The sequence below is a fragment of the Cervus canadensis genome, chromosome 11 (assembly GCF_019320065.1).
Source record: "Cervus canadensis isolate Bull #8, Minnesota chromosome 11, ASM1932006v1, whole genome shotgun sequence".
NCBI lineage: Eukaryota > Metazoa > Chordata > Mammalia > Artiodactyla > Cervidae > Cervus > Cervus canadensis.
Genome location: NC_057396.1, coordinates 18,048,951 through 18,067,863, shown reverse-complemented (window position 1 = coordinate 18,067,863; position 18,913 = coordinate 18,048,951). Strand labels below are relative to the sequence as shown.

Genomic DNA, 18,913 nt, shown 5'->3' with positions numbered 1-18,913 from the left:
AAGAGACAGGTAGGCAGACAGACAGGCTGGGTATGTGCTGTGGAAGGTAGGCATTTAGAAAAATACATTGTGAGAAAGTATATTTTCCTGGGTATCTGTGTATGTTTGTATATATGAGAAGTAACCCTAGAGAAAATGATTTGAGAGAAATTTATATTAACTCAGTATTTAGCATTTACACTTGGTAAGATTATTGCCTGTCCTCCTTCTGGCATTATTGCTTCTCTGGATCTTTTCAGTAGCAGCCACAGAGGCTTGTAGTAAAGACATTTCCACAAGGAGATGTTTCCTATTAGTATTAAGCAATTTTTCCAACCTGTCACTTCTTAAGTTGAGAATGAGTTTTGGAAAGTTCTTCATTCTTTGAGTTTTTAGGTATTGAATTCCTCAGGTTAATAAATGGATGAGCCAAGAGAGATAACATTTTTAATGAATCAGTACAGTTTTTATCATTTTAGTCAAAATAAAAATTAAGTTTGTTTAGCCCTAGGTGTTATGTGCAATTTTATGACTGAAATATAGTCCAAGGTGTTATCAGTGATGCACAACGTAGAAGTGAGCATTTTTATGATACTGTCGATTGTCGCACTTCTCAGCAGCCCTGTTTTATCACTTGTACCCTGCTTGAGTTTGTGATGATATGACACAGTCTTTTGCTCTCTGAAGTTGCTTCGTGGCAAGAGTCTCCTTACAGGGAGCCCTGCTTCCAGAGTGATTTCCCCCAAATAGGAGTGCATGTATGAGAAGCATTCGTTATCCTTGGCCTTTGGTTGTGCACAACTTGTTAGTGAATTCTGCTAATGTGGGAAAAAATAGCCACATGCTCAGTTAAGTCGCTATTATTTTGTTTACTAGCCAAAGAACCCATATCTGCTAAAAATTCATTTGTTTTTTCTACCAGAGATGCATGCAAGAAAAAAAAAAGTCCTGTAATTACTATTTTGAGCATATGTACCTAATATTAAGAAAAATCATTATTTTAGAAACCAGACACTTTGGGAGTGATTATTAGTATTATAGGATAGATCTTTCTGATACTATGATAGGATAGTCTTTCTGACAAACACTGAGCTTCCCCTGTTCATTTCTGATACTTTTGCTTAATCCTTAATCCTTGAAACTATAAGGAACGCAGTTTGAAATCAGTTTATGATATGATATATGAACGAATTTCAAAGCAATTTATTATTATATTTATAGAGAATAAATACAATGATAGATAAGTGATGAGTTATCAGTGGATTTCACTTAGCTTTATTTTTAGATCATTCTGTTTCCATTTCTTTTACTTATTTGTGCCATTTAAGCCTTATCAGGGACACAGCACTAATTGCTTATTTATCTGATAATTAAAATATGTAAAATCTACCTATGTGCACAGTAAATACTTCTTTAATGTTTATTTTATAATGGAGTATAGTTGAGTGATTTAACAGTGTTGTGCTAGTTTCAAGCGTACAGCAAAGTGATTCAGTTTACATACACATGTATCTATACTTTCTCAAATTCTTTTCCCTCTTAGTTTATTAAAGACTATTGAGCAGAGTCCCTTGTGCTATATAATAGGTCCTTGTTGGTTATCTGTTTTAAATATTGCAGTGCGTATGTGTCATCCCAAACTCCCAATATTTATTTCTTTTTTGATAGCATAGCATTGTCTGATTTTTAAGTAATGTCTTATAATGCAGTGAACTCTGTAGGTAATCTCATTAATTCTGTTTCTCTTGTTGTGAACTATTTCTTTTTAAGCAGTAATCTCTCAGTGTAGTTGAGCATTTAACACAGGGATATTATAGATACTGTATTCAGTAGCAGAGTTGGTAACAGCATTGAGTTTTCTAAAATGTTCGGTTTATTTGCCAGACTCTTTGGTTTTAAGGCCTCTTCACATTTCAGCAGTGAAAATCTCAGCAGCCACAGTGCCTGACATACAGAAAGTGCTCAATAAATAGTGTTTTTTTATTCCAAACTTTAAATGTCTTTTGTAACCAGTTCTTATTCTGATTTTACCTAAACTGACTTTTTACCATACAAAGAAATGAAAACCCACGCTGTGAAACAGTGCTCAGAAAAAAGTAGAAAGTAGTCTAATGTTCTCCCTTGCTTATTGCATGTTGCTCTATGGAAATAGTCACAGACATGATGCAGAGGACCAGCCTCTCTGACTTTTTTGTTTGGTTTCGAGAGTGGTCCATGTAATCTCTCTGAACTATATTTATTCTTTTTCTTTCTTGCCGAAGGTCTCATATTTTGAGTCATATTTTAAGAGGAAGAGATGTTTTATTAAAAGGAATAATATAAAAATTGAATGAAAATAAATTATAATCAAGGATTTGTGTTCTACCTAAGTGGTACTTTGTCAGCACTTGAAATCAAGATTTGCGTGTGGATAATCATTTGACAATAATTATTTGTTCCCCAGGTTTAAAATCCTTTATTTATATCTGTATTTCTTTTTTTCTCCACAGTCTAAAACTATAACAGTAACGAATTCAGATACAGCAAATGAAGTTATCAACATGTCACTACCAATGCTAGGGATAACTGTAAGTTACTCTGCTAGATATTCTTAATTAAAAACAAACTTGGATGCTTTGTGCTTAGCCACTCAGTTGTGTCTGACTCTTTGCAACACCATGGACTGTAGACCACCAGGCTCATCTGTCCATGGGGATTCTCCAGGCAAGAATACTGGAGTGGGTTGCCATGCCCTCCTCCAGGGGATCTTCCCAACCCAGGGATTGAACCCAGGTCTCACTCACTGCAGGTGATTCTTTACCATCTGAGCCACCAGGGAAACCCTTTATCTGATACTTTAAATTATTATAAATACTATCCCTTCCATCATAAGACAGCTGATTCTCAGAGGTACAAAAGTCATAGTTTGTTCCCCAAAATATGGAAAATAATGACAACAGTTTTTTATTCTTTTTAAGAGTTTTGTTTTCTTTTGAATTGAACTATAATTGAATTACAATATTGTATTAGTTTCAAGTATACAACATAGTGATTTGATGTTTTTATGGATTATACTCCATATCAGTTCAGTTCAGTCTCTCAGTCGTGTCCGACTCTGCGACCCCATGAATCACAGCATTCCAGACCTCCCTGTCCATCACCAGCTCCCAGAGTTTACTCAAACTCATGTCCATTGAGTCAGTGATGCCATCCAACCACCTCATCCTCTGGCATCCCTTTCTCCTCCCGCCCTCAATCTTTCCCAGCATCAGCATCTTTTCAAATGGGTGAGTTCTTTGCATCAGGTGGCCAAAGTATTGGAGTTTCAGCTTCAACATCAGTCCTTCCAGTGAACACCCAGAACTGATTTCCTTTAGGATGGACTGGTTGGATCTCCTTGCAGTCCAAGGGACTCTCAAGAGTCTTCCCCAACACCACCGTTCAAAAGCATTGATTCTTCAGCATACAGTTACTGTAAAATATTAGCTATATTCCCTGTGCTATACATTGCATCCATGTATCTTAGTTTATTCATACCTAGTAGTTTTACACCTCGTAATCCCCTTCACCTACCTTGCCCTTCCCCCTAACCTTCTACTAATTGGTAACAGTAGTTTGTTCTTGCTATGTCTGTTCTTCTTTTGCTGTATCTTTTCATTTGGGATGGGTTTTTTGGGTTTTTTTTTTTTTTTTTTTGGATTTTACATATGAATGAGTGCATGCAGTATTTGCCCTTCTCTGTCTTAACTTATTTCAGTAAGCACAATGCCCTCCAGGTCTGTCTATGCTGTGTTGCAAATGACAAAATTTTCATTTTTATTTATGGCTGAGTAGCATTCCGTTATTTATACACACATATACCACATATTCTTCATCCATTTATCTATTGATTGACATTTGGATTGCTTCAATATCTAGGCTATTATAAGCAATGCCACTGTGAACATTGGGGTGTATATATCTCTTCAAATTAGTGTTTCTGTTTTCTTTGAATATATACACGGGAGTGGGATGACTGAATCTCATGGTAGTTGTAGTTTTTTGAGGAACCTCCATACTGTTTCCACCAGGGCTGCACCAGTTTACATTTTCACCAGCAATGTACAAAGATTCTTTTTTCTCTGCATCTTTGAACACTTTTGTTATTTGTGGTTGTTTTGCTGATAGCCTTTTTTTGTTTTGTTTTTGCATTTGAATGTCCAGTTATTCCAATAACAGTTGTTAGTATTTATTTCTTTAGCTGCATTGGGTGTTAGCTGTGACATAGGGGCTCTCTAGAGTCGCACAGGCTCAGAGCGTGCAGGCTTCAGCAGTTGCTGTGCATAGCTACTTTCTTTGTGTCAGGTGGAATCTTAGTTTCCTGACCAGGGATCAAACCCACACCTCCTGTATTTGCAAGCCAGATTCTTAATCAGTGGCCACCAGAGAAGTCCTGATAACCTTTCTTAAAGGTGTGAGGTAATATCTCATTGTTTTGATTTGCATTTCTCTGATAATTAGTGATGTTGGTCATCTTTTCTTGTGCCTGTTAGCTAGCCACCTGCAAGTCATCTTTGGAAAAATGTCTGTTCAGGTCTTCTGCCCATTTGAGAGTTGGATTGGTTTTTTGATATTGATTTGTATGAGTTGTGTAAATATGGATTTAAACCCCTTATTGGTCATATCATTTCCAAATATCTTCTCCCATTCTGTAGGTTATCTTTTTGTTTTGTCACTGGTTTCCTTTGCTATGCCAAAGATTCTACTAATTTAATGAGATCTTATTTCTTTATTTTTGTTTTTATTCATTTTGCCTTAGGAGATAGATCCAAAAAAAACATTGTTATGATTTTAAAAGTGTTCTGCTTATGTTCTCTTCTAGGAGTTTTTGTTTTTCAGTTCTTGACCTTTAGGCCTTCAATCCATTTTGAATTTATTTTTGTACATGTTAGGGGAAATATTCTTATTTCATTTTTCACATGTAGCTGTCTTTGTTTTCCCAATACCACTTATTGAAGAGACTTCATTTTCCCTGTTGTATATTCTTTCATTCTTTGTTGTAGACTAATTGACCATGTACACGTGAGTTTATTTCTGGGTCCTCTGTTCTGTTGCATTAATCTTTGTGTGTATTTTTGTGCCGGTATCATAACAGTTGTGATTACTATAGCTTTTTAGTATCATTTGAAGTCAAGGAGCATTTTTTTTTCCCAAGATTGCTTTGGCTATCTGAGGTCTTTTGTGGTTCCATACAAATTTTAGGATTATTTATTCTAGTTCTGTGAAAAAATGTGTGTATTTTGATAGCGTGTGAATGCATGCATGCATGCTAAGTCGCTTTAGTCGTGTCTGACTCTTTGTGACCTTATGGACCATAGCCCTCCAGGCTCCTCTGTCCATGGGATTCTCCAGGCAACAATACTGGAGTGGGTTGCCACACCCTCCTCTAGGGAATCTTCCCAACCCAGGGATCAAACCTGCATCTCTCATGTTTCCTGCATTGGCCGGTGGGCTTCTTACCACTAGTGCCACCTGGGAAGCCCATATTTTGATAAGGATTACATTTAAGATGTCTGTTCTTTGGGTAGTATGGACATTTTAGCAATATTAGTTCTTCCATTCAATGAACAAGAGTTATTTTGTCATTTATTTATATCATCTTCAGTTTCTTCTATTGATACTATATAGTTTTCAGTGTATAGGTCTTTCACCTGGAACAGTAAAGTTTTAATATTAGCTTAATATTGAGCGCTCTTCTTCCATTCCCATTTTATAACTTGTGTTAACTAAAAAGCATAAGTTTAGACTACAATATTAGAATGATAATGTGCATTTTAGTATTATATGCTATACATATACAGTTAGGGTTTTTTGATATAAAATTCTTAATAGAAAGTTTCAACCTCTTTCCCCTCTTTTCACTTTTCACTATGTAACTGTTATTTTCCTCTTTTCACTTGTCACTATGTAACTGTTATTTTCCTATCTCCTCTCCTGGTTCTTCCTTACCTGATTATTCACTTATTATACCAAGACTCAATCAGTCTTAGAATGATGGATTCTGAAGGATTTTCTCTACAATAGAATTTTTACATAAAGAACATATAGTTAGTAACCATATTCAGTGGCTGCAGGTCCAAAAGATGAGGTTGATGCTACCTCCAAATGAACTGGTAAATTTAAAAATAAGCTTTGCATTAGACCATGGATTTTAAAGGATTTTAGCATGCACACCACATTTTCCCTTGTTTTGCTTTTAGCTTCTGCTTCTTTCTGTTTCATGGGGCAATGGTGAGTTTTTGAAATTTTATTAATAGAGAAGATTGGAATGTTTGAGGATGAGGTAGGGAAAGAGAGTTGGAAAGTTCTCATGTTCTCCCTACCAGTATATAAAAACCACATAGTGGGTATTTGTATTAAAGGAAATGACTCTCAGAAGGATGGAACTAAAGGAAGCACTTAAACAACATCATTTCTTGAGTGAGCTTCTCCATAAATATAAAAATGTAGTGTTGCTAAGATGTATTAAAGACATGCCGTAGTCTTAACTGTTTCTGTTTGCTTTTACACATTGCAATTATAAGCCCTTAAAAACTCAGGGCAACCAAAATTAAGAATAATAATAAGTCAGATTTATTTTAGTTAAATTTAATAGTATATTTAAGATATAATTAAATATATATGCACTGGATAAAGCAGACACCTCTGCATTGATTTCTTATATAAGCTTATATTATACATTAGAAGAGAATAAATAGTTTAAAGGGAAAGGGGAGAGATGAATTAATTAATGACCTTTGTTTTCTTATTTATGCTTTTCTTCTGGATAAAGTGATCAGTCTCATCATACCAAAAATATTTCTGTTCAGTATAATTAGGAATTCAGGCTGTTTGGTTGTTAGGTGGTTAGGTTGGAGATTGTAAAGTGTTTTCAGACACTACAAAATAAGAAAGGATTTTTACTAAATTGCTCTTCCTGTTTGCAGTAAAGTTTTTTGACTAGGAGACAGTGAAGGACATGATGGAGTAGGGGAGGGCAGTGGGAGATATAATCTCTTTGCCAGGACCCTCCATTATAAGGTCAGGGTCATGATTTTTAATTAGAAGATAAAGGTAAGAATATTAAATATTGCCCATCTGTTCTAGTTTCATTTAAAACATTTTTGCTTTATCCTCTTCTAAAGGATATAGCAAAGTCTGTATAATTTGTTTCTTTCAAGTGGGATTTTAAATATTGCTGGGTTGTAATTCTACTAGTGAACAGTTTCATTGTTCCCCATAACTAGGCCTATTCTCTAGCCAGAGTTCTTGTCCTTTCTGTCCCCAGGACTGGACTCGCCCAAAGTAAAGCCAGTATAGACTGTGCCGGCTACCTGTCTCTCTTCTCAGAGCCCCATGGTCATTCTTCTCCTTCCACTCAGAAGCAGCTAAACTAATACCTTTGAGATTTTACTTTTTCATCACAGACACAGCAAGGTTGTAGCTTTCTGGATATAAAGCTGTCTTTGCAGGGGCATGTTGTAGATTAAATCCAATATTCTTTGAGAAGTTCAGAGAAGCAGAAGTTAGAACTCTGAAGAAGATTGGTTAACCTTTCAGAAAACCAAGAAGTTTCTTCTTACTTTGTGAAAGAGCATATATATGATTTCATATTCTGTGGGCTATCCATAATAGTGAGGGCCTGATTCTGTTACAGTCGATGGATCCCTCCTCATCACTAGGTAAAAATGAGTCCTCTGTTAGGGTTTAGAGAGGGAGAGATGGGTTACAGAATCAGCACTACCATCTTCAAAAGCCATATCCACCCACTATGAAGCTTAAAAGCATTTATATTGCCCCCCTTTTTTTTGGCAAAACATAAAAATGCCCAAAAAATGTATTCTCATTCATTTACCAAATGTGAAGAATTATTGTTAATTCTTTTATCTCCAAGGGCTCTGAGAGAGAGTACCAGTTATGGGTCAATTCTGGCAAAGAAGAGGCACCATACCCACTTATTGGTAAGTTTCTATGAAGATATAAGACAGAATTGATTGTGAATTAATTATAATTCTAAATGTCTCAGCAAATTAACTATATAGTCCTAAGCTTAAATACTATTAAATATTAAATCTTCTATAATATTCATGTGTTAATTTAATAGATGCCTATCAAGTGTTTTCTATGTGCCAGACAAATGATATCTCTTTATTCAAGCAGCTAACGATATAGTTGGAAAGAGAAATGTGAATTTTCCTCCTTTTTTTTCTTTACAAAGAGAACTATCTTGTCAACTTTTTAAAAATTTTTTCTGAAAAAGGCAATATATGTTGTTACTCCTTTTCCGTATATATTTATTTTTCATGTTTAGATTTTTTAATTTCCTGTTCCCTTTCCTACCTACTACTTGCCTCTGTGGAAGACTGTCTATGATCCAGTCATGGCTCAGTCGGTCAGTGAGTGTTTAACATCTGCCCTGCACCAGGAGCTTTCGTAGGCATCATAAAGACAATGAAATTAAGCCACTTAGATTCCTAAATATCCTCATTGACTAACTTGGCAGTAACTACTACCTTTACTAACTACTTTGCTGTTTCTGTAGTCAAATTGTCCAGCATTTGAAGAATTATTGATAAATGATTTATCACCTCACCTTACTTAAGTTGATTTCGCTAAAAAATATTCTTGATAAGTGAGGTCATTCAGTGTGGTTAACAGAAAAAAACCGATTACATTAAAGGAGAGAATCTGTAGCAGATACTGAGATGATAACCATAGTTGATGAGAGTTCTGTTAATAATTTTTAAATGCTTACTACCTGCCGGACATTGTGCAAAGCATATCATATGAGTTATCTCATGTTCTCTTTTCATTTACCTGTGGAGATCACTACTGTGTAATTCAGGTTTCAAGCAATCTGAGTAATCTGAAATCAAACTTTTCTGTGAAATGTATGTTCTCAGACTTAAAACAAGTCATTATGCACATAGCTGGGGACAAAAACTTCATTGCATTTCCAGTTTCTTAATGTTGACATTTTATAAAAGTCAGTAAGCAACAATTAAAGCTGGGATTAAAAGCCAAATGAGTACTTAAAATAATTGCTTTAATAAAATATATTAATTTAATTAAAACTGTTCAGATGGTAACTCTCAGGCTTAAAACAGCTTTAAGCTTCATTTCTAACTCTCACTAAAAAAACCATGGGACATGAAACATGATTGTTCCTTAACAACAGTTCTCCACTTCATATTTTAAGATGCCTTGCAAACTTCAATTGTATGTTAGCTATTGGCTATTTTGATAAATTGACTTGGCTTTATTGCTGTCATAGAAGTCCTTTTTTTTTTTTTTTTTGCCTTAATCCCTGGAAGTTGCTGTGGTACTTGATGTTAATGGAGCATTGACAATGTATGCCTATGCCAGATGGAAAGAAAAGAGTTCACGGAGTTACATTCAGTGAGAAATAAGGGATACAAGAGAATTTACTCTCTTTAAAAAGTAAACTAGATCTACAGCACAATGGTACTTGAGGAATAATTGAGAAAATGCAGCTGCTTAAAAGTACTAAAGAACAAAAAAATCATGTTGCAGTCAGATGCAGAGTCGACGTAGAGTTTAGTTTTTCTAGTTTGAAAATTACTTTTTAAATCTTGTCTCTGTGTTTCTAATACCCTGCAGTCTTCCTTCTAATTCTTGCCTTTGAATAACGACCTCAGGGTGCAGTAGTGGGAAGGAAACATAAATCAAACAAACCAGTCCTTTGGCTATTGCGTGACTAATTATATAACTAATAAAAAGTATAAAATGTCTTTTTTAGAAAGATATCTTGTGTTGAATAACGGTAATAATAGTGATGCCTGAAATATATAGTTTTTGCCCTTATTATTTAAAAAATATGAATTCTAAGGTTTACTTATTTGGTCCTTATAATGCTATGTGATAGGTAGGGTAAATATTTTAAGTCATGGATTTAAGTCTGAGAGAGGTCAAGAATTGACTGAAAATTTACAGAATACAGTTAATGTCAAAGGAGAAACTAGAGTGCCTTTAAATATGTTCGCAGATGTGAGCATAGTCAACATTATGCAACTCACAGACTAATCTGTGCATTCCCAAACAAGATACTCTTTAAAGACATTTTTTTCTCTTTGCTTTCTTCCCTCCGCACTCCAAAAATAAACGACTCTGGTTGGGCCACCTGCATCATGCACTGGTCTCCAGCTGTGAGAGTGTGCGTGGTGATCATTAAGTCAACAAAAGGATTCTTTATACCAAAAGTCCCAGGAGCAAATTGCAGTACATTCCAGTATGTAGCACACACATTCACAGTGTCAGTCTGCCTAAAGTCTACACTTAGACGTTTTTTTCTCTCTGTAGGGCATGAATATCCCTATGGAATTAAAATGAGCCATCTTCGAGACACTGCACTCCTGACACAAGGATCAAAGGACTCCCCCACCCCTTCCAACTTCCAAGAGCCCTTCCTCATGGAGCAGCTGCCCCGAGAGATGCAGTGTCAGTTCATCCTGAAGCCCAGCCGCCTGGCGGTGACCCAGCAGCTGAGTGGTGAGTTTTCTCCTCCCTCATAGAGCCTTTCTTAGCAAAACTTTTCATTCCTAAAAGCAAAAAAAGTTCTTGGCCTTTCAGCCAGATGAAATATTTTTTCTTTTAAATTTGCAAAGTGTTTTGAAGGAAAGATGGAGTTTTAGATGATGGTTTTAGAAATTAGTGGTAGAGCTGAATGACTTGTAATCAGCAGTTAATAACTGCAGTAGAGTCTGTTCCTTCTTTCTTCGCTATTCTTTCCCCTTTAACCTTATGTCCACTGCAGAGTCAAAGGCACCAGTCTATGCTGCAGGTGCTTCAATGCTTCCTTTGTACTGTAATACATTGCACTGTGCGTTCCCCCAAATGGTCACCTTATAAAAAGGAGGCTGTCAGTGATGCGTGTCAGGAGACCCTAATGCCCGACCTGGATCCTGCTACTGATAGGTACGTAAAGATTGCAACGATTTCCACAGAAATCTCTTGGTATTCTGCTAATCCCTCTGAATGTAGCCATCCCTTATCCACCCCATAATAAAGACTCCAGAATGGTAAAAATGATATTCAACATAGGAGGACCATCATTAATTTACTCTAACTCAGGTTTGAGCTTTACACCTCATCTGAAAGTAATATTGTGAAAAAAATAGAAGAAAATATATCATGCCAAAAAGTGTTGAGTGGGGTAGTGGAAAATTGGTGCTTAATTTTTGTAGCTGCTTTTGTTGGTTTGAGAAAACTGGAGAAACCTGTCAACAGTGGCCGTTGTTTTATACTCATCCCCCAACACGTGCATGTCCAGCACTGTCCCTTTCTGTTGATGACCTAGCCTTAGATTTTATACTTCATTGAAGTCATTGGTCTAAAACTCCTTAATATTGCTGACGTTGCGTGCAGGCAGGCTCAGTCATGTCCACCTCTTTGCGACCCCATGGACTGTAGGCCATCAGGCTCCTCTGTCCATTAGAATTTTCTAGGCAAGAATATTAGAGGTGGGTTGCCATTTCCTACTCCGACGGATCTTCCCAACCCAGGGATCCAGCCCACGTCTCCTGTAGTGGCAGGCAGATTGTTTACCACTGTTCCACCTGGGAAGCCCTAATCTTGCTGATAGCAGCTATAAAAACTGATCTTGCCTTTGCCCCAGTCCTCCTCCCTCCAGCAGTGGTAAATTGAGGTTTTGAACTCTAAGGCTATTTACTCATATCTTTGGGCCATTTTGAAGGGGTATTATAGACATGTTACAGTTTTCTAACCTCTAAAATATGAGCTCCTTGAAGGTGGAGAGTTTGGTCTGTTTTGTTTACTGCTATATTCCCAGCACCTGGAACAGTTTCTGCATACATAAAAAAGTGTCCAATAAATATTTGTTGAATGAGTTTATTAATAGGTCTGTTGTTAGTGCTTATTAAAGTTACAAAAGGAATGTTGCCTTTATATCTAAGATGAGAATATTAGTTTACTCTTCTACCTTTATTACTCATGTTTTTCAAAACTGTTTCTGTGGGTACCTTGTTAATAAAATAAAATAAAATAAGTGTATTTTAACTAATTGGACAAAAATAATCAGGAGTCAAGAATCCTGAAGGTTTTACTCATTTCTGCCAACAATTTGATTAGTTAATTGTTAGCAGCCTTTAGTTATTAATCCTCTGTTTCTCCCTGTTAAAGGTTAAGATAATAATAGTTGCAGCTATAAAATGATTCATAATAAATGGAGTAACTATAGATCAATGGTGATAACTACCTGTGTAGCTAAACAATTAATATGTGAACCAGTTTTGTATGTTTTTTTAATACAGAGGATTTTGAGAGCAACTACTCTGGAAACCACTTAGATCAGGGATCAACAGACTTTCTCTGTAAAGGACCAGGTAGTAAAATTTGCAAGTCAGCAGACAAAACTGAGAATATCATGTGGGTACTTACATAACAAGACAGAAAACAAGTTCACAAAATTTTTACAAATGATATTCAATATGTAGTAATATTTGAGTACGTGCATGCTCACTCAGTCATGTCCAATCTTTGCAACCGCATGTACTATAGCCTGCCATTCTCCTCTGTCCAGAGATTTTCCAGGCAAGAATACTGGAGCAGGTTGCCATTTCCTCCTCCAGGGGACCTTCCCGACCCAGGGATTGAACCCACATCTTCTGTATCGGCAGGTGGATTCTTTACCACTGTCCCACCTAGGAAGCCCATAATTGAGTACAATTTTATGTAATACAGATATACAAATGAAAATAATTCTTTTGGGGAAATAACATTTCACTTAATTGGGGTTCAAAATTAGTATTCCAGGTTGGGAAGATCCCCTGGAGAAGGGCATGGCAACCCACTCCAGTATTCTTGTCTGGACAGTATTCTTGCAGGGCAGGCTACAGTCCATGGGGTCACAAAGAGTCAGACAGGACTGAGAGACTCAGCACAGCACAGCACACATCATAATTAAATGTAAAATATTCTGATGTAATGATATTTTATACATTTCATGATCTTTGAAAATACCCTTTCACACACATAGGTGCTGCCAAATACTGATGTATCATTCTACAAGTATATAACTTTTTAAATTTTTATTGGAGTACAGTTGCTTTGCATCGTTGTATTAGTTTCTACTATACAGCAAAGTGAATCAGCTGTACATATACATTTATCCCCTCTCTTTTTATTTCTTTCCCATTTGCATCACCACAGAGCATTGAGTAGAGTTATAGATTCTCATTGGTTATCTACTTTATACACAGTGTCAATAGTTTATATATGTCAATCCCAATCTCCCAGTTCATCACACCCAACCTTCCCCCTTGGTATCCGTATGTTTATGCCCTACATCTGTGTTTTTATTTCTGCTTAAATAAGATCATCTATACCAATTTCTTCAGATTTCACTTATATGTATTAATATACAATATTTGTTTTACACTTTCTGACATACTTCATCCTATATGACAGCCTCTAGTTTATCCACATCTCTACAAATGACCCAGTTGTGTTCCTATTTATGCCTGAGTGATATTTTTTGGGCTCCAAAATCACTGCAGATGGTGACTGCAGCCATCAAATTAAAAGACACTTACTCCTTGGAAGGAAAGTTATGACTAATCTAGATAGCATATTAAAAAGCAGAGACATTACTTTGTCAACAAAGGTCCATCTAGTCAAGGCTATGGTTTTTCCAGTGGTCATGTATGGATGTGAGAGTTGGGCTATAAAGAAAGCTGAGCACTGAAAAATTGATGCTTTTGAACTGTGGTGTTGGAGAAGACTCTTGAGAGTCCCTTGGACTACAAGGAGATCCAACCAGTCCATCCTAAAAGAGATCAGTCCTGGTGTTCATTGGAAGGACTGATGTTTCAACATCAGTTTCAGCTTCAGCTAAAACTCCAATACTTTGGCCACCTGATGCGAAGAGCTGACTCATTGGAAAAGATCCTGATGCTGGGAAAGATGGAGGGCAGGAGGAGAAGGGGACAACAGAGGATGAGATGGTTGGATGGCATCACCGTCTCAATGGACATGAGTTTGGGTGGACTCCGGGAGTTGGTGATGGACAGGGAGGCCTGGCGTGCTGCGGTTCATGAGGTCACAAAGAGTCGGACATGACTGAGCAACCGAACTGAACTGAACTGAATATTCCATTGGTAGCTCAGCTGGTACATTCCCTGGTAGCCTAGCTGGTAAAGAATCCACCTGCAATGCAGGAGACCCCCTGTTCGATCCCTGGATTGGAAAGATCCCCTGGAAAAGGAATAGGCTACCCATTCCAGTGTTCATGGGCTTCCTTGGTGACTCAGACAGTAAAAAATCCGCCTGCACTGGGGGAGACCTGGGCTTGATCCCTGGGTTGGGAAGGTCCCCTGGAGAAGGGCATGGCAACCCACTCCAGTATTCTTGCCTGGAGAATCTCCATGGACAGAGGAGCCTGGTGGGCTACAGTCTTGGGGGTCACAAAGAGTCGGACACGGAGCGACTAAGCACTAAGCAATCCTTTTGTATATATGCACCATATCTTCTTTATCCACTCCTCTCTTGGTGGACATTTAGGTTTCTTCCATGTCCTGGCTATTGTAAATAATGCTGCTGTGAACCTTGGGGTGCATGTATCTTTTTGCATTATGGTTTTCTCCAGATAGCACAGTAGTGGAATTGCTGGGTCACATGGTAGTTCTGTTTTTAGTGTTTTAAGGAGCTTCCATACTGTTCTCCATGGTGGCTGTATCAATTTACATTTCCACCAACATCGCAAGAGGCTTCCCTTTTCTCCATACCCTCTCCAGCATGTATTGTTTATAGATTATGAGATGATAGCCATTCTAACCAGTGTGAGGTGACGACTCTTTGTAGTTTTGATTTGCATTTCTGTAATAATTAGTGATGTTGAGCATCTTTTCATGTGTTTGTTGGCTATCTGTATGTCTTCTTTGGATAAATGTCTATTTAGACCTTGTACCCATTTTTTGACTGGGTTGTTTGTTTTTTTATATTGAGCTGAATGAATTGCTTATATATTTTAGAGATTAATCCCTTGTCAGTTTCTTCACTTGCAAATGTTTTCTCCCATTCTAAGCGTTGTCTTTTTGTCTTGTTTATGGTTCCGTTTGCTGTTCAAATGCTTTTCAATATACCTAGGTCCCATTTGTTTATTTTTGTTTTTATTTTCATTACTGTAGGAGGTGGGTCAAAAAAGGTTTTGCTGTAATTTATTCAAAGGGTGTTCTGCCTGTTTTCCTCTAAGAGTTTTATAGTGTCTGGCCTTATATCAGATCTTTTATCCATTTTATTTCTGTGTATGGTGTTAAGGAGTGTTCTAATTTCATTCTTTTACTTGTAACTCTCCGGTTTTCCCAGCACCACTTATTAAAGAAGCTGTCTTTTATCCCTTGTATATTCTGTCCTTCTTTTTCATAGATTAGGGGACCATAGAAAGCTCTGGGCTTTCTATCTTGTTCTGTTGGTCTATATTTCTGTTTTCTGCCAGTACCATACTGGCTTGATGGCTATAGCCATGTAGTATAGTCTGAAGTCAGCAAGCCTGATTTCTCCAGCTCCATTTTTCTTTCTCAAGACTGCTTTGGCTTTTGAGGGTCACGTTTCATACAAACTATAAAATTTTCTGTTCTAGTTCTGTGAAAAATGCCATTGGTAATTTGATAGGGATTGCGTTGAATTTGTATGTTCCTTTGGATAATACAGTCATTTTCACAACATTGATTCTTCAAACCCAAGAACATGGTATATCTCTACATCTGTTAGTGTCATCTTTGACATCTTTCATCAGTATCTTATAGTTTTCTGCATACAGGTCTTTTGCTTCCTTTAAAGTGAGGGCCTCCCTGGTGGCTCAGAGGTGCTTCCTTAGGTTGGTTTATTCCTAGGTATTTTATTCATTCGTTGCAGTGATAAGTGGGGTTGTTTCCTTAACTTCTCTTTCTGATCTTTCGTTGCTGGTGTATAGAAATGCAAGAGATTTCTGTGTGTTAATTTCGTATCCTGTAACTTTAATTGCTCTCGTAGTTCTCTGGTGTTATCTTTCGGATTTTCTATTTATAGTATCATGTCATCTACAAACAGTGGTTGTTTTACTTCTTCTTTTCCAACTTTGATTCCTTCTCTTTCTTTTTCTTCTGTGATTGCCGTGGCTATGTCTTCTAAGTCTGTGTTGAATAATAGTGGTGAGTGAAGATCCTTGTCTTATTCCAGATCTTAGAGAAAATGCTTTCAATTTTTCACCATAGAGAATAATGTTTGCTGTAGGTTGTCATATATGGCCTTTATTATGTTGAGATAGGTTCCTTTTCACTTTCTGAAGAGTTTTTTATCATAAATGGGTGTTGAATTTTCTCAAAAGCTTTTTTTGAATCTGTTGAGATGATCATATGTTTTTATTCTTCAATTTGTTGATGGTGATGTATCACATTGATTTGTATACATTGAAGAATCCTTGTATCCCTGGGATAAATCATACCCTTGATCATGATAGATGATCCTCTTAATGTGTTGTTGGATTCGATTTACTAGTATTTTGTTGAAGATTTTGCATCTGTGTTCATCAGTAATACTGGTCTATAATTTCCTTTTTCTGTGATATCTTTGTATGATTTTAATATTATGCTGATGGTGGCCTTGTCCAATGAGTTTGGGAATATTCTACCCTCTGCAATGTTTTAGAAGAGTTTGAGAAAATAGGTGTTAGCTCTTCTCTAAATGGTAGAATATCCGCCTATGAAGCTATCTCATCCTAAACTTTCAATTGTTTGAAGATTTTTAATCACAGATTCAATTTCTTTACTTGGATTGGTCTGTTCATATATTCTGTTTCTTCTTGGTTCAGTCTTGGGAGACTGTACCTTTCTAAGAATTTGTCCATTTCTTCCAGGTTGTCCTTTTCATTGGCATACAGTTGCTTGAAGAAGTCTCATGATCCTTTGTATTTTTGCATTGTCAGTTGTACCTTCTCCTTTTTCATGTCTAATTTTATTGATTTGAGACCTCTTCCTTTTGTCCTTGATGAGTCTGGTTAAATATTTTGTATGGTTAAAGGTTTTTGTATTATATCTTCTCAAAGAAACAACTTTTAATTTCATTGATCAGTGCTCCTGTTTTCTTTATGTCATGTATTTCTCCTCTGATCTTTATGATTTCTTTCCTTCTACTAACTTTGGGTTTTGTTTGTTCTTTTTCTAGTTGCTTTAGGTGTAAGGTTAGGTTGTTTATTTGAGGTTTTTCTAGTTTCTTGCAGTAGGATTGTATTGCTATAAACTTCCCTCTTAGAAAGTAAGTTACTATATAACACAGGGAACCCAGCCTGGCACCCTGTGATGAGCCAAATGGGTGGGATGTGGGGAGAAGAGGAAGGATCAACAGGGAGGGGGGAAAATGTATAATTACAGATAATTCTGTTGTACAGCAGAAACCAATACAACTTTGAAAGCAATTTCCCTCCAATTAAAAATAAATGAATAAATACACACTTGTATATATAGAACTTCCCTCTTAGAGCTGCTTTTGCTGAATCCCATAGGTTTTGGGTCATCATGTTTTTGTTGTCATTTGTTACCAGGTATTTTTTTATTCTTGGGGATGGTTTTGATCACACCGCCTCCTGTACGGTGTTAGGAACCTCTGTCCGTAGTTCTTCAGGCACTCCGTCTCTCAGATCTAATCCCTTAAATCTATTTGTCACTTCTACTGTGTAATTGTAAAGTATTTGATTTAGGTCATACCTGAATGGTTAGCGGTTTTCCCTACTTTCTTCAATTTAAGTCTGAATTTGGTAATAAGTTCATGATCTGAAGCACAGTCAGCTCCTGGTCTCATTTTTGCTGACTGTATTGAGCTTCTCTGTCTTCAACTGCTAAGAATATAATCAGAATGAGTTTGACATTGAGCATCGGTGATGTCCATGTGTAGAGCTGTCTCTTGTGCTGGTGGAAGAGGGTGTTAGCTATGACCTGTTCATTCTCTTGGCAAAACTCTGTTAGCCTTTGCTCTGCTTCATTTTGTACTCCAAGCCCAAACCTGCCTGTTAGTATATCTCTTGACTTCCTACTTTTGCATTCCAGTCACCTATGAAGAAAAGGACATCTTACTTTGGTGTTCGTTCTAGAAGGTCTTGTAGGTCATCATAGAACCATTCAAATGCTTCAGCTTCTTCAGCATTAGTGGTTGGAGCATAGACTCGGATTACTGTGATATTGAATTGTTTGCCTTGGAAATGAACAGAGATCATTCTGTCATTTTTGAGACTGCACCCAAGTACTGCATTTTGGAGGGCTTCCCTGATAGCTCAGTTGGTAAAGAATTCACCTGCAATGCAGGAGACCCCGGTTCAACTCCTAGGTTGGGAAGATCTGCTGGAGAAGGGATAAGCTACCCACTCCACTGTTCTTGGGTCTCCCTTGTGGCTTAGCTGGTAAAGAATCTGCCTGCCATGAGGAAAACCTGGGTTCAATCCTTGGGTTGGGGAGATCCCCTGGAGAATGGAATGGCTACCCACTCCAGTATTTTGGTGGAGAATCCCATCGACAGTATAGTCCATAGGGTCACAAAGAGTCAGACACGACTGAGCAAGTTTCACTTTCACTGCATTTCAGACTCTTGTGACTATGAGGGCTGCTTTATTTCTTCTAAGGGATTCTTGCCAACAGCAGTAGATATAATGGACATGTGAATTAAACTCACCCATTCCGGTCCATTTTAGTTCACTGATTCCGAAAATGTCGAAGTTCACTCTTGCCATCTCCTGTTTGACCATTTCCTGTTTGACAATTTCCAATTTACCTTGATTCATGGACCTAACATTCCAGGTCCTATGCAATAATGTTCTTTCATCATTGGACTTCATTTCCATCACCAGTCACATCCACAACTGGGTGTTGTTTTCGCTTTGACTCAGCCTCTTCATTCTTTCCTGAACTATTTCTCCACTCTTCTCCAGTAGCAT

The 18,913-nt window shown here is 37.1% G+C and overlaps 1 protein-coding gene and 1 long non-coding RNA gene across 4 annotated transcripts in view; one reads left to right on the top strand and one right to left on the bottom strand.

Moving 5' to 3' along the window:
- ARHGAP20 (Rho GTPase activating protein 20) overlaps positions 1–18,913 on the top strand; it is a 178,175-nt gene that overhangs the window by 121,028 nt on the left and 38,234 nt on the right. For all 3 annotated transcript variants that reach the window (XM_043482333.1, XM_043482332.1, XM_043482334.1), the window contains 3 exons: positions 2,469–2,546; positions 7,871–7,937; positions 10,297–10,485. In XM_043482333.1, coding sequence (XP_043338268.1) covers positions 2,469–2,546; positions 7,871–7,937; positions 10,297–10,485 — 334 coding nt within the window. The remainder of the gene's footprint in view (positions 1–2,468; positions 2,547–7,870; positions 7,938–10,296; positions 10,486–18,913) is intronic.
- LOC122450145 lies at positions 194–18,034 on the bottom strand. Its single transcript, XR_006272071.1, has 4 exons — positions 17,853–18,034; positions 14,405–14,407; positions 3,323–3,329; positions 194–205 (listed from the first exon to the last, which is right to left on the bottom strand). It is a non-coding gene; the product is annotated as an uncharacterized LOC122450145 (long non-coding RNA).